Source organism: Pezoporus wallicus, unplaced genomic scaffold (assembly GCF_028554395.1).
Source record: "Pezoporus wallicus isolate ANWC-B61680 ecotype Strahan unplaced genomic scaffold, APGP_CSIRO_Pwel_v1 contig_5485, whole genome shotgun sequence".
Taxonomy (NCBI): Eukaryota; Metazoa; Chordata; class Aves; order Psittaciformes; family Psittacidae; genus Pezoporus; species Pezoporus wallicus.
This window is the reverse complement of record NW_026641550.1, coordinates 3956237-3982145: the sequence shown is the minus strand read 5'-3', so window position 1 is coordinate 3982145 and position 25909 is coordinate 3956237. Positions and strand designations below refer to the sequence as shown.

General features: G+C 38.3%; 1 protein-coding gene across 2 annotated transcripts in view; it reads left to right on the top strand.

Annotated features, from left to right (window-relative positions):
* Positions 1-25909, top strand: part of CDKAL1 (CDK5 regulatory subunit associated protein 1 like 1) — a 390007-nt gene that overhangs the window by 103325 nt on the left and 260773 nt on the right. For both annotated transcript variants that reach the window (XM_057424394.1, XM_057424393.1), the window contains exons 6-7: positions 10644-10740; positions 20433-20481. In XM_057424394.1, the coding sequence (XP_057280377.1) occupies positions 10644-10740; positions 20433-20481 (146 nt within the window). The remainder of the gene's footprint in view (positions 1-10643; positions 10741-20432; positions 20482-25909) is intronic.

Here is a 25909-nt window from a genome sequence, read left to right as displayed (position 1 = left end):
TATTCATGCTTACAAGTTCATGCTTACAGTCCCTCACTGAAGAATTTAACCAACCTTCTTCTTATATAGGTAGACATATATTCTACAGAGTTTTGTATCTTAAAGAAGTTTAAAGCACACTTTGCTGCCTTGGGTGCTAGAGAAACCTGGATTGTGTTGCCCAATAGCAAGGAATGTGAAAAGTTGATGAATGGGAATCTGATTTTGAAAAGAGCTTCAGTGAGTGCGGTGCTCAATTTCCCAAATTGAGCTTTATTTAAAAGTTCTAACTCCATCTGGCACCTGTTTAAAACCAAACCTCTGCTTGATGACAGGGGAAGATCTTCCTGGGTGTAGACTGTTGAGAATAAAGACTCAATTACCTATTTAATACTTTGAATCTTTGTATATAAGTTATGATAGGAAAAAAATGTGATGTATATTAATGAAGCAGTATTTCAAAGAAAAAATATTATACACTTAATGTAATCCAAGTCTGAAAAATAGTTGAGTCGCTATGAAGATTTGGCAGAAAACTGCGAAATCATTTAGAGCAAATTTCAGGGATGTAAGTTGTGCAGTTAGCACTTCTCCTATCCTCTCAAATTCTGCAGTGTTTGAAAACTGTAGAACAGAATTTCCTTGAAACTCCTGGTAGGAGCAGATGGATTTCTTTTCCAGGGTTTCATAACAAGATGGTAATTTCCAGTGGGATTCACTAGAATTCTGAGCTGCATAAAGTGACCTTAATGCAGAGCATTGCATTATTTAGTATCGTTTCCTGTTGTTAGGTGTCTTTAAGTCTGCAGAGATGTATATTGTATTAAAAATAGAAGGGAATTAAAAATATGAAGTGGTTGTATAGGGAATGCTACTTGTGCAATTAATATTACTTAGAGATGTGTAGAGGTCGATGTTATTATTATAACCAACTGTTTATACATTGCAGAGAAACTTGAGTGTTACAACTTTTGCATCAATTAACTATGCGTCTGAAGTCCAGGGAGACAGCTTTAATACTGAAGGCCTTTTTCATTAGAGCATCAATAAGAGCCTGAGTCTCTCATGCAAAGGACGTTTGGGAGTCCTGGGAGCAGGCAGCTGGAGTCTGCTTCTATTTTCTGTACAGACCTGTGGGTGATCTCATCAGAAACTGGACGGAGATAAAAACGTTAAAGATCATTACAGAAACTTTATCTTTAAAGCACCTAGCTCATTTTATTTTGCAAGTCCTACGCAACCTTTAAAAATTACCCATTACTCTCATGACAGATTATTACCTTTAGAAAGCCACTGATCAATAGCATACTGCAATGAGGCCTTTCTCCTGACATTCCTCCGCTTATTCTTCAATATTCCTTCTATGTGTATGTAAAGCTAAAGAGGTGCTCTAGAATGGTGGTATTAATCTGTGAGAATTGAAGTTTATGGGAAATTTAGAAGAAAATAAAAAGGAAATAGAGCTTTTAGAGTAAATTAATTGTTGTGTGTGCACATACGTTTATATCCAAGTGCATATATTTATATTCAAGCCAGGCTGGATTGTTGTTTGTTAGAAATGTTGTGTTAAGACATAGGAGCTATGTTTGTTGTTTGAATCCTTTAAGTTGTTTTGACCTTACAGATATGCATGTGACCTAAAATTTTCATGAGCCCATGCATTTATTAATATCCCCATGAAATGCCAGTCAGTGTATTAAACTTGTAAAATATTATCTATTGTGAAATCTATTTGAGTGATATCTTGGTTATTTTAGGAACATTCTTAGGCAAGCTGATATGCTTAGATATATTACCTCTTCAACTCTGATAGAAGTTAGCATTTTTAGTTCTTTAAATAATACATTTCGAGCTAATTTAGATGACAAAACTGGTATTAGTTTCTCAGAGCTGCTTCTACGGCTTGTATCTTCGTTTTATAGGCACTCCCTGTGCAATTTTTTTTCCAGCCATACGCATCAAAAAGCCTAAACCACAGTGGAAGCAAGAGTGCTGCATAAATTGTTAGTGGCGAGCAGATGCAGGTACTCTGAGTCCCACCTCGCAGTAGGAGTGCACTAAAGCCATCTTGCAGTGCTTGATGCACTTTTGTGCTTCCTGCTTTCTAATAGCATCGTCTCCCTTCCCGTGTTTAAGCATCAGTGACAGCTGTGTACAGGGATTGTACAGGCAAAAGCAAAGTGCAGTTGTCATTCAAGTCACCTGGGAATTTATTTTTTATTTTTTTTGATTTGATAATGTGTTTAAAAATTCCTGAGTAGAAAAAGACAAAGTAGTATTTCTTCAAAAGTAGGATTAGCTTCTTGAATAATTGTCATACACTTTTGAATCTGTACATTTAACTACAGACTCAAAGCTTCAGTCTCTGAAGAAAATAAAATGATAATCTCTTCAGTTTGTATTGTGGCATGTGGTGCAAGGCCATTGTAAAGCATCAGGTGAAAGCAGGGTAGGAGCCTGTTGCTTTCAGGATCTGTGATGATTTTGTGAGTGGTAGAGCATCTTAGTGCTTCTACAAGACAGAAACAGATTTTTCTGTCCAACAAACATGTATGTCAGAATGTAGTCCATGGAGAGCTGTTTGCATTTTTACCATTCGTTTAGGTGTGGTATAAAACAATGACAAATTGAAGCTATTAATGAAGAGTTAGTTAGCACAGTTTTGTAATCTATTGAATAAGGCTGTTGGCTAAATAACCATTTGCAAAGAATGTTAGATATATGGTGAGGGCCAAGAAACATGAAGCAACTGTCATGAGTCACTCAGTTGTGAATAAAACATACAGGAACAAGAGATTGAGGGAAGACATTTATTCCTATTTACTTGGTGGGGCTTCACCTCGGTTACTGTGTTTTGGGGTTAGTGGGTCAGTTGAGGGATGCAATGAGACAAGCCGGTCCTTTGGAGGGCTGCTAAAATGGTCAGGTTGTCATGAGTGGCACATAGGAGACTAGTGGGTAATCTGACAGAGGCCTGTAATTACTTGAAGGGCAGTTGCAAAGATCATGGAACGAAGTTGTTCTTGATTGGATCAGAAGAAGTAACAAGTGACAGCAAGTTTTCCAGCCTTGGTTAGTCAATGATGTCAGTAGTCTGCTTCTGAGCAGGAGGTTAGGCTAGGTGACCTCTAGAAGTCCTTTCAACCTACATTTCCCTAATTCAAAAAAGCCAAGGTTAAGCAGCATAAGAGACAGTATAATATGTAGTTTGTTACTTCTGTTGATATTCAGGTACTATGATCATGAACAGGAATTAAATAAAATGATTCTTATGGCTTTAGATTAGGAAGAACTCACTAGGCTTTACTGAAAGAGTTTAATAAACTTAAAAACAAATAAAAGGTTAATAAAAATGTGTGATACAGTGCAATTTGGACAGAATGAAGGTTCCAGTATTGAGAAGCTAAACCTCCTTTTTTCTTTCTGCTCTGTTCTGTGTCACTCATTTCTGTTTCTTTCAGTCATTCTATAGTCCTTATCTATTGCGGAATTCTTGACAAAAACTAGGCACAGTGTGGCTGCTCACACAGCATTTCCATGATGGAAACAGTCAATGCAGCTTTCTGTTTGAAAAATAGCCTCACTGATTTTTGTTCCCTTTTTCTTTGTCGGATAGTTTTTGGCAGTCTTCTGTGCACACATAATGAAAACTGCATTTAGTGGCTCTTGAAGATAATTTTTCCCCCCTTTAATGTAATAGTCATAGCTACCTGATTTTGAATAACAAAAAGCCTAGATGATCAGAATTTTGGCTGTCCTTCATATCTGTGACTTTTCGTCCTCAGCTGCTCCTTGGTGTTATCCTTGACTTTTTATCCGAATGTCCCATGTCAGGTACAGCATAGAGATCTCCAGGGGTTTTGTTCTGGTGAGTCAGTTAGAACAGCATTGTGAGTACGAGGTACTGCTGCTCTGCGTGTTTAGACCATGTCAATTCTGCAGCCTTTCTTTTTTTGATTTTTCACCTTCTTTACCTGATGGAAAAATTTTCCTGGTGTGAAACACTTAAAAAAATTAAAAGTGCTCATAATAGCTCCTAGAACAGCAACCTCTTCTGGTGATCCTGTTTTTCTTTTGTAGGTAGTGTGTTATTGAGAAACACACTGCACCTCCGAGGAGAAAAAACTCTGTTTAATTTTCATTCAACTCTAATTTCATTTTTTAGCCATTGTATCCACAAGGCTTTATATTGCAAACATTGGCCGTGCATGTGTGTAACTTGAAGCCTGCCTGGACTTGGAACCTGAGAGGCAGTGTAGTATTTCACAAATTAATTGAAATAATACTGTGCCCTAAACTGCACATACTTTATCTTTAAAAAGATGAATTGAACTAAGAGTGGGAAGACTGGAAAGGTGAAGTAGAATGAATGGTCAATTAACAAAACATACAGGAGAGATACACCACAAATAATACAATAAAATATTAAAGTTCCTACAGGAATACACGTAGAAAGAACAGAAGAATAGGGCAAGAGTCAAATGGGTTATTTAAAAGTTCACTGTAATGAATTTCATTTCCATTTCTTCACTCTACCATAAGTTTAATGTCTGTTTCCAAGTGAATTTACAGATTTCCTTTCACTGGTTTTGAAACCAAGTATATCTGATTAAACAGTCCATCTATATATGCAAACATAAATTCAGATTTGATTAAATTTTCAAGGTTGGAGAGAATGAAGTTTTTTTTGAAGTAGGAGAAAGAATGCAAAAATGCTTGCACTTGAAAGAGGAAAGCAGTGGTAGAAGCTAAAGAGAAAGGACAAAATTCAATTCAAGATATTACAGCTAATGCCATAAACTGCATTGGGAAAATTCCCCATAGCTTGGAAGCCGCTCTAACCCATCATTTTGGAGTGATGAACGCAACTGTTTACTGCAAGAGCCTGGATGGATCTGTTGCATTTGTGAAGAGCAGAAGTTTGAGTAGTGCATTCAGATGCATCTTTTTCTGAGTGGATAAGATACAAGTAGCTCAACGTCTGTTCACGCAGGTACTGTGAATATCCAAATGTAGGTAGAATACACTGTTTCTTCCTCAGGTATGTCCTTTCAGAAATTTGGGAATAATTTGATATGTAACATCTGAGTCCTGGGGTTATTCTGAGATCTGACATTTCACCTCCTATGAAAAGCTCTGCTGGAGGAGGATACTTCTATGCTTTTGTTTGTTTATTTTTGCTTGGAGAACATCTTTACAACCTCAGTTTGGAGTCTGATGGAACAAGCATTTATGTCTTTTTGAAGTATTTTCAGATACGACATGCTTGCTTTTCTCAGGAGGAGAATGGGCACCTTATTTTTCACCTTGAATATATACCTGTTTCTTAATGGATTTTACCAAAGGTGGCAAGTTTAGAGGATGCAGCATGGTAACTAGGGGGCTGCTTTGTTAGACTGGTCCTCAAAGAGCAATTCAGTAAACTCCAGTAATTAGCTTAAGCATCCTCAAATTAACTTTGCATCTTTACATCTCACAAGGAAAATACGGTAATTCTTTGAGGGCTGTGGAAGTGTACAAGGAAGCTGACAGGCCTAAGTAGATTGAAGTAGTTCTGCTCTAATTAATGATGTTGACAAGCTTTTCTCAGGTTTTCCACATGCCTTTGACTGTGGGGCTGTCCCTAACCTCAAAAGCATGCGCGTGAGTTTCTTACATCTTTTTTTTGCTTTTTATTCAGTCATGCTGGTCAGCATATTGTGACCTCCAAGGTTTCATAAGACTTGTCAAACTGACCATTGATGAAACAAGGAGTTCCCATGTTCTTCTGTTTTTCCATTTCTTTCCCAACAGCTTTCCCTTGACCTCTGTTTCAGCCCTCTGTAGCCCTTTTCCCATGAGCTAACTTAATGGAATAAAATGATAAAATACCTCCAAACCCAGCTCCATAGGTTTCTTCTGTGTCAGTGAGTTCACTGGGGCCCTGGAATGCTCCAGTGAGCTGCAGAGCTTCGAGCAGAGGAGTGATACCAGATGGCCAGAAGTGAGGAGGGGTAACTGGAGCAAGGTAGGAGTGGTAATAAGAGACAGGGAGGATTGGAAGCAAGCCTTTGGGTAGTAATGAGACATTAGATTGGCTCAAAGCCTGTAAAGCCGCAGTTAAATTGCCATTTGTAATTTTTCAAACAGAAAATAGCTGTGTGATTTCATGGATTTTCAAGAATGTATTCCAGATGCTATACAGGCACTATCTTTTCATTCCAGGGGTATTGGGCTCTCTTTAAAACTTGTGGCTTCCTACTGATTAATTCAGCAGATGAGATAGTTGGAAAATCTTTCACACATTTGAATCTGTAGTGAAATAGCAATTCTTTTCCCCCAGAGATGACATATCATTATTTCTACAGCCTGAGAAGTAGTATCCCTCCAATTTTATGTTTTATATGGCTGCCTGATCTCGTCATATACCCAGCTCATACTGTATTCAGCTAGAGCTGCCTTAGCAGAACTTCTTCATGTATACTAACATTTCTTCAGATGTTTCTAGACACAAACCTCCTGTTGATTTATGGCTGCACACCTTTCTAAAATACCTGAGAAGGGGTCTTGTGGATTTTGTGTAATAGGAAGCTGTGAGAACGGCATGAGTAGACTACACTGGTGCATTACACAATTAGATTTAACTGTATACATCTCAAGGTGAATGTCACAGGGATTGTGCTGGTACAGTAATGAGCAGGGGTGTACTGTGTTTGGTGGATGTAGCTCACTGATGCAAAAACTTACTTGAGAGTATGGTCAATTGTGACCGGCCTAGTAGGAACAACCCTTTGCAAATTGTATCTTTCATGATGACCAGCCTGTAGTTTGCCGGTTCTGTTCCTTACAGAACAGACAGCTTTTGGTTTCAGATGTCTGCCGTGCCTTCCTGTGCTGCTGGGATACCTTGATGAGCAGTGATGTTTGCTCTCTGAAAGCAGCTCCACTTATGGAGAGGGAGGCAAGCAGGTGAGCAGTGATGATCTGGCTTCTCTTGCTTCGATCTAGCAAAGAGTGAGTTACTAATTACTTCTGATGTCACGGATTGTTTCCTGTTGAACATGACCCATCTTTTCTGCTTTCACTTTTTTCTTTATTTTTATTGTTTTCCCTGGTTTTGAACCTCAGGGAGAACTCCGTAACTCTTTTTCTGTGGTGACTCCACCTTAAATAACTCTAAGTCATGAAAAAGTGATGCAGGTGGTACCGCAGCTTCCTGGACTGCCTGCTGTGATATCCAGCACTGTTGCCATACACACAGTGCTGATGTAGCGAACACTTGCAGGGGACTTTTCTGGAGGCCTGGGGTATATTTCTTTATCTTTCTCATGTTGCCAGCTAAATTTTCTGTGAGCTCAAAAATCAAAAGTAAAGAAATCATGCAACAACATATGACATAAAATTGAGAGCAGAATATTGCAGTTTGGTTCCTAGCAACACAAGTTCATGTAAGCAAGGCACAAGTTTCTCCCCATCCTAGTTGCATCCTCACATTTGCTTTCTAAAAAGCAGAATACATTGAACGTATTTCATCGATAATAGACTTATGGTTGCAATGGCAATGTCTATGCAATGGAATTGCAGTGGAGTATAATCTAAGATCTCAGGACAGACCGTGTATGAGTCCTCTGCTCTATGCAGCCTTGTTTTTATGCCCCTGTTTCTTTCTCTTTTTTTTTTTTTGTTCCCCACCCATTACTTAGGAAGTGGCTCAAATAATTCATTTCTTTTAAAAAGAATTGCTCTAATTAAATGTCTGTTCAGATGTGTATCGTGCAAGCACTTCTTAGAAGAGTGTATTTCTAGAAAATGTGTCCCGAGTCAATTAGATTGAAAGTTCAAGGTAAGGTTCATGTAATTGAAAATATAAAGGGTATCTAAAAGGGAAGATGTATTTGTTCATGCCACCTACTAGATTCCATGAGGTATTATTCTCATCACTATTCATGTTTTTGAAGGATAAAGGCTTTTCTAATACAGTTGCTGTGCTAACTAGATTTTTGAAGGATAATTTTTGTAGGCTTTTGTTAATATGAGGAGGGCTCATTAAACAATACTAAAAGGAGGTGACAGTATAGTACTGGAATGCATATTTAGAGACGTGGTGGCTTAATAATGAAGCAAAAATTTCCATAATTTCCTTACAATGGTTTTTCATTTATAGTGGGTTTCATAGATTGTACAGTGTATTATGGATGTAATGAAAATTGACTGATTGAAAATTTAGTTCTGACATTTCCACTTAATTGCATTTTAAAGCAAAAAAATCTCAGTGTACAAAATTCTTTATTCTGTGGAGACCTGCACAACTTTAAGAAAGTTAAAAGAAGGCAATGCTTATTATGGAGAATATTCAGCTTAACTTTTTCCCCCCTTGCTCCAGTTATAGTCCCAGAAGATATGGCAAAATGTTAAAGCTGTGAAATAACATTAAAATGCCATTTAATGTGTCAAGGGAAACGTTGTTTGTTTTTTTTACCTCTGATAAAAAGATTTGAATAAAAGCTTTTTCTTCTGTAGTGCTCGCAGGTTTTCAAGTAGATGGAGATGGCTGTTGCTAGCAGCAGATTATACCAGATGCAGAGTTTCCTAGGGATGTGTGCATTGTTTGCTGGAGACAGGTCTTATTGTCTTGCCTCAAGGCATTAGGTTGAGTCTCTAAGACTATTTAAGTAGTGATTTTTGTCCTTTGAGCTAGTGGAGTGTCACATGGTGTGATGTGACATTTTTAGGTAATGCAAGAAGTGGTTGTTTTTTCACTTGGATATGTAGAAGTAGGTGACCTCTGAAGTTTTTGCAAAACCCTTAAAAAAGAAAAAAAGAATTGCAGATTTCAGACACTTGTTGCTAGGTTCCCTGTCTAAAAAATATAATAAATTAGCATTTCATCATAGTTCTTTATCCACAGAAATATTATCAAGGAAGAAATGAAAGGGTCTGCATTTATATTATACACCTTAGCATGCAAGTAGAGGACCAATACAGCTGTCTGTGATGAATGTCTGAAGATTTCCTGAAAGTCCCACTAAAATAAAATCAAGTATTGTATAGGGATTAACTGCTGCGATGTTACATATGAGGTAATGGGCACAATAAACTTTCCTGTTATTTCACACTTGTCTGTGTATAGGATATTTATTTTTTTCATTTGAAATATCTCATTTTTGTGCTAACACAGGTATTTGGTAGGATGATCTGTAATCTCCTTTAATACTACAATTTGTGTAATCGTGTGAGATTTCATTTGAGCTGTAGTTTGTAAATAAATCTATATTATGAGTATGAAGTAAAAATTATGCGTAGTGGAACTGTGTGTGGTACCAGTCTGTTTTGTGCGGTTTTGTTTTCTTTTTGTGTGGGTTTTGCTTTGGTTTGGTTGGGTTTTTTTTGTTTTTGTTTTTTCTCTCTTCATTAAATTTGCATTTGCTGGAGATCTCCAGATACGCAGTGTTGCATCCTTGTACTTGTTGAACGTGTCTTTCTTGAGTGCATTCATCTTGGAGACAGCTTGAGCAAGCTGAAGAGTATGAAATTGTCTAAGCAATTGTGTATTTTGGATAAGATTTTTTTCTGAAAAATGTTATGACATGTCTTAGCCTGTTCCAACATAATAGTAAACACTTCATGAATCCATACATTGCTGGAGAAAAATGTGAATTTGCAAGGTTTCTAGTTTGACAGAAGTCTGCCAGGAGGTTGTGACACAGCATGCTACTGTGAAAGATAGTTTGTAGAGCAACTCATAATATGTCACACCTAGCAACTCTGCTAAAATTATTCAGTGCTGCTTTTCTTTGCTGGTTTGCACATTATAATGCGGTAGTCATGTTGGGTTAATGTGTTAATGGATGGTCTTCAAAGTTTAGTGAACACAAGCAGGTTTTGCATCTCACTGTTTTGTATGCAGCTGGTAGTTTTGTTCAGGGCTTCCTGTAGTTTCAAGATTCAGTGATGGCTTGATGTTCAGTGTTGAATTCAAAGTGAGTCAAAACATTACTAACAAAATGAACAGTGTTAAGCCATTTAATCTTCGTGTTTTGGTTTCCTACTTGGTGCTAAGGTAGCATCAAAGCTAAGGAATTTTTAAAGTTAATATCCAGACAAATGTTTCTCTGCCAAAAGCAAGCAGTTAAAAGCTTGAAAATGCTCAATATGATTTAAGTAAACAGTTACTTAACCTTTTTTTTTTCAGTAAATGCACATTTAGAAGTAAATAAACATTTTCAAGTAAACATCAGAAGACTTGATGTGACTGGTCCTTTCTTACTAGTGCTACGTAAATGCTTGTGTTGTGAGGCAGTTTCTTATCCGTGTAGGCTTTCCCTTCCATTCTGTGTAAGTTTTCTTGAATTGTGCTTAATATCTCTGTTCCATCTTTCTTGACCAGATTCTCTGCTATCAGTGTGACAAATAGAGGTTTCAAGGTTGTACTTTTGTCTAAGATAAAACAGTGGTAATGGTCTCTGTAGATACTTTCCGACCTGAGCCTTGTGTGCTGTGGCCTGATAGCTGCATATATGGGATTCTTTTGGTGTGTTAGTTTGTTCTATGTCTGAGGTTCAGACAAGTTACTTCTGATTTGGGAATTGTAGTTGCTTTCCTGTCTGTCATGCAGAATAACTTCAACTTTGAACCTGAAAATGATCAATATTGAAAATATTAACATACTGTCTATCCTTCTTTAGGAAAGCCCAACAAGAGAAGAAGAAAGTGGTTCTAGCAGGCTGTGTGCCACAAGCCCAACCTCGTCAGGACTATCTAAAAGGCTTGAGTATTATAGGGGTATGTATCTTTATCAACTAGAAACAAAGGTTTTCATAAATGTTTTCAATATGCCAGTGTCAATACATAGACTTTCTTGTCTTTCTCTGGGAAAAAGCAGCAGAGAAGCTTGGTACCCACCTCCCTCCCTCAGTAAGTTGTCTTGCATTATGCAGCACTTACGTCTTCTTGCATCCAGGCTGATTTGGTTTGGTTGTGGCATGAGGGGAGAAGGAGAGGGGTACTCTTGGTTGAACTGAAAAATATCCAGACTTCATCCAGCATGATGAAGATACCTATTGCCATATATTCTTTAAAATATCATGGTGTATTTCTTTGTCTTAAAGCAAATAAACTCTGCTAAAATTAGTGGAAGAAGTGTAAAAGACCGGAGCATATAAATTATACAGACACATCTGGGGGTTTGGTGAGTGGTTTTTTGTTTTTTGTTTTTTTTTACTTTACACTATTAAGCAGAATGGCAAATAGCAGTGATTATTTTGTTGAAATTTGGGGCAGTCTGAAGTGTTAAATCCACCAGTGACTGAATTGTTAAGCAGTTATCAATGTTTTCTTTGAAAATGATAACTAGAAAGCTTTTGACTTCATTTAGTTAGTGAAGTGCCTTCAGTATCCTCTGGGATGAAGTACTGCTGTATAATTGAATCACCTTTGTAAATCAGTCATGAATACCCAGGAGTCAAAGCACAAGCTAACAAAGATTCTTCATTTTTCAAGCCATTAGTTAAAACTGGATTAATTTATAAAAGGCATGTTTGAGTTGAAGCAGTGTCATTAGGTTTAGTGTGTGAGAATGACAATGATGCTGTCCTCTACTATGCTGAGTCAGAGCAGGTGACTGTACAGCATCATTTCTGCACTAAAAATGTGAAGAGGTCAATGCGTTTCCACCTAAGTGTCATGAATTCAGGTCGAAACTATAGGAACAACACAAATGAACTGAAGCTTTCACTTTGATTAGGAGATCATACCAGGTGGTTCGGACTAATTTAGAAGTAAGATAATAGTTTGTTTGGAATTCGGAAGAAGATGGCTCCATTAACTGATTTATTAGAATTCTTTACAAAGATGGGCTTTGTGCTATCTGAATCTTTTAATGGCTGCTGTCACTCAAAATGTTATATTCCCCCCCCCCCCCCCCCCCCCTTTTTTTCCAGTTGCCATTCTCAGTGATGTTAACATCTATAAACTAACTCAGTGCCCAGAAATGGTATTCAGGGACTGTAAAATGTCACACTATATAGTTACAGTTTAAAGGAAGAAACAAACTTTCCATGCCACTCTACAGTCTTTCTTTACACAAATATATGCAAGAGAACTGTGCTTATCTGTCATCTCTAAGACTCTGGCTAATTACACTTTGTGCAGCAGGATAGAAAAAACAAAAAATAAATGGTGAATGGATTTTGCTTTGGCTCAGAAGCAACGTAGTCGTGTGATTTGTAATTGGTCATTATAGTAAAGATATCTAGACATGTGAAAACCAAGGGAGAAAAAAGAGGTAAGTCACTATCCTTTGAAGAGTGTAGTTTGGAGTTTCAGTTTTGATGATTTTAACGCAGGAAACTTAGGGAAGCTGAAGTTTGATCTTATTTTTAAAAATCATTGTTTATTTATTTTCAACTTTCACTTCTAGTAACACAATTTATGAAAATTAGCCTCTTAATTTTGGTATCTAGAACTAGTGTATAGTGAAACATATTTGTAGTTTTGTATTCATTACAGAAAGAAAGATTTCTGTTAGGAGCTAAAGTACACTGTTAACTGCAGTGTTCCCAAGTCCTTTTGGGTTGGAGCTGAAAATACTGAAACATGATCTTTGCCATGTAGGACACTGTCTTCTAACTGTCATTGCTGTGGTAAAATTTACTGCTCTTTAACTAATAGATGCTTTAGCTCGGAAAGGCCCTAAACTTTAGGCATAACAATTAACAGAAGCAAAGCTAAGAGCAGATATTGTCCATGTTTTCAGTTTGTGTATTTAAGATTTTCTTTCATTTTACAAAGACTGTGTGTGAGGGGGTGTGACTGCATGTAAAGGATAAGAGTTGTTATCTTACTATTGCAAAAACTTTTTGAAAGGAAGTTTTGACAGAATTGAGAAATAGAAAACATTCTGTTGGCAGTACGATACTGACTCTGATTTAAAATCTTAAGCACTAAGTGTACAGTTTTGGAAATCTTGCTTTACCACCAGGTTGGTCTCATCTTCAACTTGGCTGAAAGAGATAGTTGATTTATTGTTGCTTATGTAAGCTCTGCTTTTTCTTCTCTTTTTTTTATTTTTCTGAAGAACAGTGTTGTTTGGGAATGTGGTTATTTACCAGCAATTATAACTCCCTTGGGGCAGCTTTCCGAAGGCAGAGTGTGTCAGAGGGCTTCTCTGCTCATGTTATTATGATGGAGGAGTGAGTTGAGATGTAACTACCAGAGAAATCCTGGTAACTTGGGATTGTTTTGGTCTGCACTTGAGAAATACTGGACTGAACTTCAGCTGTTCTTTATTTATTCCTTGACTTGGGCAGAAGGGAAGGAAGGGCAGCTTCATATGCTTGTTATCATTTGTGGTACACATTACTGTGTTTTTATGTTTCTTTAAAGGCATTACCACTTTTTAGAAATAATTTGAGTTAGGGATTTGCCAGAGGCTGTATATAAGGCAAACCATAACATAACATGGCAAGGTAAAGGGGGTGTTTTCTGGACAGGGGAAGGTCTAGGTAGTAATAAACCTGCCAAGTGTGGAAAGTGCACAAAACACTTAATGATGCATTACAGAGGTTCACAGCCATTTACACTCTGTTGGTTTCCAAAGCGTACACCTTCATGTTTGGAGTATTGTACCCACTTCAAACTCAAGTGCATGTATGGCGTTGCAAAGAGAAATCAACTCTTGCAGTTAGGAGTTGTTCCTCACTTGTAAGTTGCTAAAAAGAAGGATATGTGACTTTGTTTATACTGATTGTTTTGAGGGGATTATAGGGAAGGGAGGGACAAGGGAGAATTAAAGAATTATCAGACATTTTATGTTCTGGGACTCATGAATGTACGTAGTTCTAGGGTTTTCTCACTTCCTGAAATGCCTACAAGAGCATGCAGACCCCTTGTTCCCAGGGGTATGTTGAACCACTGGTATGGAATAAAACCTTTTGTTTCTTTGGCACTTGTCTGGAGTTTGAAGGTGTTTGATGCTATGTGTTGGAACCCCTGACCAGTTTTCTGAGGGATCATAGGGTTTAAGAGTCTTCACAAGTCCTGTGTATCTGTACTTTGAAATCATCAAAATTATTGAACATACTGAAAACATGGGGCTTAGTGCACATATGTATCCTGTTAAAGGCATGCAATAGCTACAGAAATGAATCTCTTCCTGAATGAGAACCCCAGTTCTCCTTCCTTCCCCATCTTTCCTAGTGTATCTAATATCTAACGTCAAAAGACTTGTCATCTTCTGCCATACAGCCATTTTCCAAAGGAAGAATTTCAACCTATTTTTTTTTTTCTGCACAAAATATATCAAGTATTGCCAAGGCTATAACCCTCCCTCTGCTGCTACACCGAAGTCAGAAGGTACAGGTCCTGTGCATGGTAAAATTATTGCATGCTCTTTGGCCTGGTTGAGCCTGAAGGCACTGCTTCCAGGAGAAACATGTAGCCGTGAAAACTTCCCTGCAAGGGCTCTCTGCATTCCCTTGAATAACCTTTTCTAAATTCTCCAAATACACTTTTCCTGTGGCTGTTCTATTCTGTAAGGTGAGCTTTAGGTAGTTTTTTTAATATCCAGTAGCAACTGTGGAGAGTGATTAGTGAAGTGCTGAAGACTCCTGGTAGCAGCATGTTTAACAGTAGGAGCACTGCTATGAAGTAGATGATTCAGTATAAAAATGCTAAGTACATTACAAAAAGTAAGCACTTGATGTCTCAAGCTGTACATCTGTAATTGGTTTACACCAATGTGCTTTTTAGGTCTCCATTTGTAAATCCCTCCACTGAGCAGGCTTTAACAGTGCCATTGTAAAAGAAAAAGCAGCGTGACTGTATTGAGATGCCAAATGCTTGTACATTGTTACTGCTTTGGTGTCCTAAATGAGGATGATGTGTTGTATGATATTACTGATGTTCAGTTCATACAAGCTTCAGTGATGTTTGCAAAACAGAGATAATGACGCTTCCCTACCTTGCAGTGTTTGTGTGGTCACACTGTGTTAAAGATTGAAAGCCTCTCTGCTGCCCTTAAACTAGAGCCTTGCATAAATGCAAATATCCACTGTGTACTTCATGAAAGACTAATTTGATGGAATTTTATTTTGAATGATTTGAATTAGCAGAATTCTTGGAAAGCCTGTTGAAAGCCTGGGAACAGGTGCACACTGTTCTGTAATTTATGGCCAAGAATGATTTCATGCAAAATTCATGCTCAGTCAGTACCTCTCAGCTGGTCGGCTTTGGCTTGCGAATTGCCAATGCTGATATTCAGATATGATGCTTGAACCTGGAACGCCAGGAAAGAAGTATTCCAGTTAAGCACCTGTTTTTAAACTGAGAATTGGACATGCAAAGAGAATCTATCAATTTCCACAGCAGTTACATACTGTCCTATGAATCAAAAGGTGTAGGAATTAATTTAGATTAATTTAGATAAGAATTACACTTCAGCTGCGTCAGTGTTTAGCAACGAAAATCAGTTGTTTACATGTTTCTGTGAGGTAGTCTTCTTCCCTTTAAAGTCTGTGTAGAGCCTGCTCTCAGAATACCTTTCTAAGCAGGAATATTGCCCATTACTATGGTCAGTGTTGTCAGTAAAGGTTTTAAACACAGATGTTATCCCTCTGAAGCCAGAGTGGCTAATCACATGCCTTTTGAAGTTATGTATTCAGGCCTAGATTTATGCTGCCTAAGTGCTGTAATTTGAGAGTGTGTTTTGCTCAGCTCCCTTTATGGTCAGTGGAGATAATTATCTCTAAAATAATTTAGATTTTTAGAAGATCTGAAGTGACTTTTGAAGCTGTGTATTTCTCCTTTACTGGCTTTAGAGAGGGGATAGGCTGAGTAGGCTTTTAATACCCAGCATCTGACAGAGCTGCCTAAACAAGGTGAGATGAAGGTGAGAGTTGGTGAATGGGAGTTAAAAACTTCAGGATTAGGAATAGCAGGTTGGAATTACCTAGGGTTTTCCTAGATGAGAAAAAAAAGAAATTTCTCTATTTCAAGTAGTTTTATCTATGTTTACTCCCAGGGTGTTCATAAGCAGCTGAGTGCTGATAGTTTCCTCCAGCAGTAACCTCATGCTGTGCAAGCAAACCGCTGCCCTTTCCTATATTCCTATATTGTGGGTACCGTTTCCTCAGTTTCTCTGAACCATTGGCTGAGTTGTTGGGTTTTATTTTGGTTTGCAGAGTTTTTTCAATAAACATTCCTAGTCTTCGGTATTTCTTGTGTTTATCCCGCCTTTACTGTCTTCAAGATCTTTTTGGTAGTCATTTTCTTATACTTGATGTGCTTACAAATTGCTTGTGCTACCTCTGGGAAACTCAGGGAAGGGAAAGGAAAGGGCCTTTGGGGAAGGCTCTGGGAAGAATATCTGGAGAGAGTTGTCACTATCATGTTGATATCAGAGAACCTTTAACCTTCAGACCTTCTGTAGTGGAAAAGACATTTCCTTTGATGCTGAAAGGAAAGCAGGCTGTGGGGAGCAACTGCATTCACCCTGGGGAGGGTCCCAGAGAAGGCTGATTGTGGCTGGAAACCTGGCTGCCACTTTTAACCAGTGGTCGTAACTGTCAGTTTCTGGGAGCTGACACTCATCAGAGGGTGAAACCACAACCTTCTTGTACAGCCACTGGTGCAAGCATCAGAGATCTCATACTTTTATCTCTGATTCATTTTTATTTGCTGATGATTCTACCAGGTTAATCCCAGATCCTCAGGAGAAACAACAGTTGTCAGCTGAAGGATCCCTTATGACCACTTACGGAAATGGCTTGTCAGATGCAGGAATTACTCTGTAATCTTGTGATCTGAAGAGAATATCAGAAAGTTTCTCTTACTTTCATGATAGGTTCATGGCTGCAGTTTTCTACATAGCTTTCTTTGATCTGAGGCTTGCCAACTTCTATAGAGTACAAAAACTGGGGGTGAATGTGCAACCTCACACTTAAGTGCCCGTTAAGAGCATTTAGTTTATAGGAGCTCTCTTAGAGGCTGTTTTTCCTAGAGTTGATCTGCTAAACAGTTCCAGGATGTTAATACTGGTTCTGAGACAACTTGGATCATGTCTGAGAGCTTGGAAGAATTTGTGTGACCATCTTCAACATTCATGTCTGTCTGCACTCGCAGACCACCTGGTGTGAGACTGCAGACATAGCACATTACAAGCATGTCTTAGGGCTGTTTACATCTCACAGTCATCTGTTGAATGGGATTGTGACAGCACAAAGGGAACGGAGGGACTTTATCTGATGACAAATGAGCCATGTGAGTGTTTCTGTATTCCTTCTCTAATTACTGGTGCTTAGTTGGAGAGCTCAAGGCTTCTGTCTCGGTGCAGTGCTGGCATGTCCATGATTTGAAATGTGGCTGGCTTGCAATTGTGTGTTCAGGAGTGACCTGCAGCTTCAGCCCTAGCATGGATCCCCCTGTATCTGCTATGTGTATATAAGAGCTGGATACATATGATTGCTGAGCTGTACTTACCCCTAGCTCTGATCTCACCAGGAAGGCTCAAAGATTTTTCCTCATCTTTGTTTCAACTCAGGCTTCATGCTTTGTTACAACTCTCTTTTTTCTTGCTTTTTTGACCAGTCTGTTTCTTGCATTGACTACTCCTTCGTCTGATGGGTTTTGCCAGTGCTCTTGTCCTATAGTCTCAGTCCAGATTTCTGTATTAGTGTAGTCCTGCTCAGCTGCTTGCTCCACTCTGCCATTAGCTTTTGTTCTACTCAAGTCCTAATGGAGAACCATTTGTAATGGACAAATGTCCATGTATATGCTTATACAACAAACAAGTTCTCACAAGATCTATGGCGCCAAGTGTGGTGCACTAACTACATCCAGCACTAATGTATCTGCTGTCAGTCTGGAAGGTTTGATTTGTAGAGACTCGTTACAAAGAAACGTTGAGGAATGGTATTTTCTCTTCATATGCCACTAAGAACTTTTATGTCTCTGTGCTTCATAGGCTTCCTGATGGAGACGTTATTGGGTCTCTGTTTAAGAAGTTTACAGATGCCTTTGATACCACTCCAGAACAGAATTATCCATAAAGTTAGTGAGATGTGGGGAAAAGAATCCTGCAAGCCTTTGTATACTCCATAAAATTTAATTACCGTGACTTTGTGATTTTCCCCCTTTTTCTTTTTTCCTCCATTTTTTTTCAAAGAATAATCCTCTGAGCCCTTCCCTCATCTTACGCCAGATTCACCTCAGTTTTACTAAAATACTTTTATCTTCATAAATGCAGATGGGAAGTATTCCATCTTTTCTTCTTGAGCGCTTGTGGCTTTAGCCAAACAATTTCCAATAATCTCAAATGAAAAATACTTAATGTGGGACATAACATGTAAGGCAGAGTAAGCATCCATTTCTAGTCACAGATCTCATCTCTCCACCTATAATTTTAATTACTTGAACTGAATTCTTGACAGATATATTCAGAATAATCTATCTAATTAAATAACAATACAATATGCTGGTCGCTCTTTCTGCATCTTTATTTAACAGGTGGTTAAATGCAGGAGCTATGCAAATTCCTCTTATGTACAGTACAGTAAATAATCAGGTGGCTCAGGTTATGAACCAGCCAGGTTTCTCTAGGTTTAAAATTATTATGAACTAAAATTTAGTGTTGAGGTGTGTAACAGTAATATTTTAGGCAATGTATTTGCCACAGACTGTGTTCTCTGTCTGTAGTTGTAAATGTGTGCACTTCTGGTTTCAAGTTGCATCTTTAAATCTGTTTTTAAAAAAAATAAGTAGAAAGTCTCTATGTAACTATCTTAGGTCATAGTTTTTTAACTTTTATCCAAAAGGGGTACGCACACAAGAATGTGAATATGCACATGTTCCACACAACTGCTTAAGTGGGCTTTCTTTAAAAGTAGATTGCTAAATATTGACATATGTTTATAATATGAATGCTTGTATTTCAGCAAAGGATTTAAATATATATATCTTTTAATAAGAGTATAAAAATGCCCATATTAGTGATACTTTAAATAATTTATGTTCTAGAACTCGTAACTAATATGCTGTCTTCAGAAATATGAAGAGGGAGAGATTTGTGTTTTGAAAAGGCTGCATTTCAAAAGGTTTAAGAAAAAAAATAGTTCTGCATGGACTTGATCCAACACCCAGACAAGGAAAGGAACAGACTCCCACTGACTTTTGTTGGGAACTCCAGATCAGACACCAGCTACAGATGAGCTTTTTTGTTTGTTTTTGTTTTTTTTTTTTTTTTTAGCTGCTATTAAACCGATTGGAAAATGAATGTGAAATAGAGATGACTGCAAACATGCGTTTACAGGAAATGACAAACTCGGCGGTTTAAGGGCAGAGAGATTTAATGGTTTTGATGCAAGGGGTCCAAGTTCCAAGCTCCTTGTGGCAGACCAGGTTCAACTCTTGAAGCCTCTGCAACTTGTGCTTTTCAGCTTGTTTTTGAAACAAATCGGAAAAGAAATTCTAAGGAAATGACTGTAGAAGTCATACTAAATCTAGTTCATATAATGTAAAGCTTAAAGAAGCAGTGTTTAAGAAGGAATGTTGTGGGAAAATTATAAACTAATTAAATGGGCAAAGTATCTTTTCCTGCATTGTATGTCAACATCTGTGGGGATATATTAGTAGACATTACATATAATAGGTGGTTTAGAGAAAAGTTGTAGGTAGAATCTCAGGTTCAAGAATTTGATGTGTTTAATTTTGCAGTATTAATGCTAATTCTTTCTACTTCATATACCGACATCTCTATAGTATATTGGCTATTAACTTTAAATAAATAATAATATATCAAATAAGAAATAGTTGAACATTTTATTACATTATGGGTGAATTTTGGCAAATGTAACAAAACATCAGTCTGTTGTCTTTGCTGGAGATGCTATGTCACACTCATTAAATATTATTCTGTCCTGTGAAAAGCACTGGGGCTTTTCCTTCCATTTCCAAATGGAATGCCTGCTGTCAATCCAGGACAATGTCTTGTTCCCTTAAACTTGACCACAGTATTTTTAATTTCTTCCCATATTCCAGTGTCTTTCCCCTACAGTACTTAATTTTCTCCCCTGTAGTCTGCCCTCACAATATCCTCAGCTGCTTGTATTCTCTACCACCTACTAATTTGGTGTTAAGACTGGGGGCTATTTGAGCCACCCAGGTGGTGACTGCCTGGGTGAGCACTACCCTTCATGGACTATGAACAGCAGTTAAGCTGTGAATTTTTTTTAATCCATTTGGTGATTTTTTGCTGAACTTACAGTTGCTATTTTTGAGGACAAAATTTGGTTTAAGTTAGATGGTGAGTTTTACAGTTAACTTTTGGAAGATGAACCAAGATGAACAGAAAAAACCTGGCTAAAAACATAGCCCCAGACTCTTTATTTCCCCTTGGTTCAGGAGAGCACACATAAGAAGAGCTTATATAGATTATGTCCAGTTGTTGACTACATAGATATTGACCTTCTGACTTTTTTTAGGTTCAGCAGATAGATCGTGTAGTAGAAGTTGTGGAGGAAACTATTAAAGGTAAGCATCACACTTGAAATAATTGTAGTTAGTCTGAAAGATGTAAACATTAGCTATCAGAAGTGCTGCTGTTACTTTCGTTATCAACCTAATTCTTGCTTTTTTCTGTATCTAAATGTTTTGACAGTGGTATACTTTGCTGTGTATGCTTTGTGTAAGTGGTTAATTTCAAAGATCTTTTCTGACAGGAGCTTTGTGGCCTGTTGGATTCATGGTAAATGATCTAAGGGAGACTTCAAAAAATCATTTAAGTTCCATTGGTGTAGGTGAATGTCGTGTATTGTTTAAAGTTTCTGTGCAATCTTGATGCAGTGCTGTATCTCTTATGTTTGGTCCTCCTGTGTTTTCTTCTTTTCACATTTTGGCTCACTTCCCTGAGACTTCCTTAGCAGGACAGATAAATTATCTGCTGGTTTAATGTTCTTTTGTAACTGTGCTCCTTGTTCTCTCTGGCTGTGTGCGTGTGTGTGTACACTCAGTACTTTGTAGTGAAGGGGGGAAAAGACAGTATTGTTTCTGCAGCCTGACTAGTAAATATTTGCTTTTAAATAAATATATTTGTCTCAGTCTTTCTGGGTTACCTAAGTTTGTCTCCATTACTTATCAGGCCATAAAAATTACTGTTCCATGAAGCTTTAAATTACAAGGTTTAGTTTAATTGGCTGTACTTTCAATATAAACAAGTGTCTAGTCCACAAGACATTGCCTGTAACCTTAATGCTGAAGTATGAGTTTTGGAAGTACCGCATGAATGTGTAGAAACAGAGCAAAATTTTAAAAGAAAAACGTTTCTATCAATCAAGAAATTGTGTAGTGTGGTGGAAGGCTTCTAGAGTCTGTGGTTTGAAGGCCTTAAGATTTCACGTTACTTTGAATACTTTCAAAAATGAGACCTGTACTTTTATGTTCTCTCAATCAAAACTTCTCCCAGTTTATCCTCACCTTATGACATCTATCTTTTCTTTTGAGTACTGTACCATACAAATGAAGAAGAAAATGATTCAGTGTATTCATATTTGTTATTAAATAAGCCAAACTGTTTTCCCAGAATCATCACAGTGTTTATAACAATGTGTTGGAAATGGGGATGCTTCATAAGAGCCTAAGAAGAGCTAGGGGTGTTCAGCTTGGAGAGGAGAAGGTTCAGGGGGATCTCATCAATGTACCTTCCTGAAGGGAGGGGATTAAGAGCATGCAGCTAGGCTTTTCCAAGTGGTGCAGAATAGCAGGACTGGAGGCAGTGGGCGCAAACTGAAACACGGGAGGTTCCTGCTGAGCATCAGGAGACACTTTTTGACCCTGAGGGTGCCAAGTAGGTGGTATAATCTCCATCCTTGGATGTATTCAAAAATTGTCTGGATGTGGTCCTGGGCTCTAAGCGGCTCTGCTCAAGTGAGAGAGTTGGAACAGATGTCTTCCAGACACCCCTTCCATTATAACCCTTCTGTGAAAATAGAGTTTAAATTGGAGAAACAATTGACAAATTGACCAGGGGTCTCATACATATGGTAACGGTTACTTTTGCAAAAGCCAGCCATAAAAAAAGGAGGGTTTACTTACTTGTGTTACTTTCATTTAAATTTGATTAAAGATAATGCATTAATTTATTTGTTTGGGAATCATTTTTCACTAGTGGTGAAGAATGTGAAGCACTCTTTCACTGTGTCAAGAAAACGGCTCCCCTGTTGGATTTGTTGAAAGCTTACTGTACTTCTTTGGAATTATTTAGAACACTTTCTATGAAATATAAAGGGGTTGATTTTACCTTTATTTCTCAATGTCTTAAAGGCATTGTCAGGAAACTGTCTTCAGAGCAGTGTCATTCTGCTGCTTCAAGAGATGGTTTCAAGAGTAGATCTTTATGGTGTTCTTTACCTCACCTGTCTGAAAACATTGTAATTGATAGTTCCCAACTCTTCACTAAGGTAATTCTCCTAAACACTTACTGTGTGACTTATCTTCTTATTCTTTTTTATCAGAAAATGTAAAAGGTGTTAATATTTATTATTGCACTAACAGCCAGAAGAGACAGAATTTTTGGCATTTCCTAATTATGAGGTAAATTATCAGATAAACTGTCATTTCCTGGAGCGATCTTTAATAACTGTGTACTATTTGCATGCAGGTCATGTCCGATTAATATTTATACTGTGTCCCCGAATGTTTTTTAACTAGAGGCATCTTCAGGTACTTTACTATGATACTGTAATTTATGATCTGAAACCTCTATACTGCCTTCTAGGAGCTAGACAAATTAATTCAATCTCAGCCTAGAATTAAGCTTCTCAAAGTCACAGTTGCTGTTGCATAGCCAGAGTGTGTCGGGCTTCCTGATACACATCTCATCATGCAAGACTCTGATTTAGAAGTTCAGTAAATCTTGCTTCATCTGCACAATACCTAAATTGTAAGAGTGGATTACAGCAATTTTTGCACCATTAGGGCACCCATTTCCGCTCATCTGCTTTGTTTCCTAGTAACATGTTATAATGACATAGTATGTTAGGTAAGTATTGGTAAGGAGTTGTAATGTCTGTGAGCTAGGAGACAACACAGTTATAACTGATGAATGTTCCATCATTAAGTAATATTTCTGTGCAGAATTTAAAGGCTGTTTGAGCTGATCACTATAGAGCATGTCCCAATAAGGTGAAGATTTGTCTTTGATGGGAACCACAGAATGTCTTTATGGTGATTGCTCAAGTCAGTATTTTATGAACCACTTTAAAAGCTGTCTTAAAATCCAGTGTGTGTGTACAAGCTTGCGTCTAAACAGTTTATAGTAGGCAAGATAATCCATTTATTCCACAATTTGAAAGAGGAATGTTAACTGCTTACTGTGAAAATTCTTCTCTTCTTGGTTTTCAGTTTAGGTTTTTAGGGAGTTGGGCCTTTCCCCCCTTTCTACACATGCTAGCTCTCAAATCCTATGTTATTAAAGTTTTCTGGAGTGGGAGGTATGGAACAAGAGTGTTTGTATAGAGTCTGCTTTTAGCTTAGGCCTTAGGGAGATGAGGGGCAAGAGTTGAATTTAGTCCATATTGTGTCAAATGCTTTCATTTTTTTTCCTAATGCTTATGTTTCACAAACCATAGTTTTACAATGGGTCATTAGACTTGATTATAAAAAACAACCAAAGGAAATTACTTCAGGGTTGAGCCTTTTATACTTCACATAACCTTTCTTGATTTCAGTCACGTTGACCTGTCTGGTGAAGCTGCCCATCCATTCCAAGTTTAAACATTAACCAGTATTTACTAAACTGTTAAATTGTCCTCATGTGGTTAGTAATTATGGATTGCTGATAATTGCAGTGTCAGTCTGTATGAAAATGAGCAGATAAAACCCCCCTTTAGCCATGTAGGCTAAAGCATAGAATTTATGCTGGATTTCCTACCTTAGAGGGTGTGTATAGGAATGCCTGCATGTGAAATGGTACTTGTATCTGCTGTTTGATTTCACTATAATTTGCTGATAACAGTAGTTAAATTACTCTTTTCCATTTCTGTGATTGTGGGAAGAGTAGCTTTGGCTTAAGAAGCTGGTGACAAGCCAAATGAAGAATAAAAATTGGAAGAGGCAGGAGTTTCTTTTTGAGGAAGAGTATCATTTGGCACCGAGTCAGGAAACCGACTGTGCTGAAGTGCAGGTTGAGGAGGGTCAAAGGGAGAGTAGTGGCCTCATAGAGTCCCTGTTTCTGCATCCTTTGGAAGGATGTAGAAAGGGGGGATAGTTTTGGATGGGCTGTTTTATTTATTTCACTGTGTGGTGGGTTGACCTTGGCTGGCTGCCAGACCCCCACTCAGCTGCTCCTTTGCTTCCCCTCCTCGACCGGACAGAGGAGAAAATAAGATGGAATAGCTCATGGTTCACAACAAGGACAGGGAGATCACTTACTAATTACCGTCACGGGGAAAACAGGCTTAATTTGGGAAAAAATAATGTAATTTATTGCCAATTTAAAATAGAGTAGGATGGTAAGAAACAAAGAGACAACTAAAACTACCTTGCCCTACCCCCTTCTTCCCAGGTTTAGTTTCACTTTTTCATCTCTGACTCCTCCACCTCCTCCCCCTGAATGGTGCAGGGCGGGGAATGTGGGTTGTGGTCATCCTATAACAAACAGCTCCTCTCTGCTGCTCCTGCCTCCTCACCCTGTTTCCTTGTTCCAGCCTGGCCCTTCCCATGGGTTGCAGTCCTCCAAGAATTGCTCCCGCATGAGTCCCTTCCATGAGGTGCAGTCCTTCAGGAACAGGCTGCTCCAGCATGGGTCCCCCATGGGCTACTGCCAGGAACCCTGCTCTGCATAGGCTCTCTGTGGGCTGCAGCTTCCTTGGTGTATCTGCCCACTCTTGTGCGGTCCTTACAGACCTGCTTCACTGTGGTCTTCTTCAGGGGTGCCTGGAGCACCTCCTCCCCCCCCTCATTCTTTCACCTTGGTGTTTGCAGGGCAGTTTCTTGCACTCTTTTCCTCCCTGCCAGGCAGCGATGTGTGCTTTCTCACGCCACCAGTGACTGAGGGACTCAGCCATGCCCTGTGGTCAGTCTTTTGGAGTGGCCATGTCCAGCAGAGGTCAGCCCCAGCTTCTCCTTACAAGAGGCTGCCCTGCAGTCCCCGCTGCCTGCACCTTGTCATAGACACCCCATGAACAGTATTACATCTTTAGCAATATTTCTAGGTAGTAGAACTGCCTTTTAAACTGAGATTATTGAAAAGTCAAGGTACTACTGGGCAAAAGTTATGCAAGGAGTTGTCTGTATTTGACAGACTAAAAAAAGTTTGTGGGGGGTTGTAATCAGGCTTTCAATAGGCAGTATACAGAACTACAGCTTTTCAGTAAGTCAGTGAAATGTCTGGTTAAAAGATTGAGCATCACCCATTTGTATGTAATGATTGCTGGTATAGTAAATGTAGAAAAGTCACCTCCTGCCCCTTTCTTGTGTCACTGGATTCAAAATTTTGGAGCTGTTTGTGAAACAAAAATTATTATAGGCTTTTGTTGTGGTCTAAGAAAATGGCATTATGTGTGGAAAGAGTGTCATTACTGAAACTGGTAGTGTTCGTTTTTCCTTATGTTTATTTGAGAACTGCTTTGACAACAAGCATTGGCATATGAAGAACCTGACTTGAAGGTATCCCACCTTACAGATTTTAAAGGAAGGGGATGTCATTCAGCCAAAACACTTCAATGGGAGCAGTGGGATTGCCTGTTTCTGACGGCTTAGGTAAAGTGTGACTACTGAAGGAATGAGTTCAAAATAGGAGTACCATTATCTGTGACAGTATCAATTCTGGGAGTTTAGCTTTGAAGACTGTAATTTAAAGAGGACACTAGAACACAATGAGGAATATACAGTAATTACAGAAAAAACTACTTCTGCAAAGACAGATTTTAATTGCTTTTGTAAAGCATCAATAATTATTTGA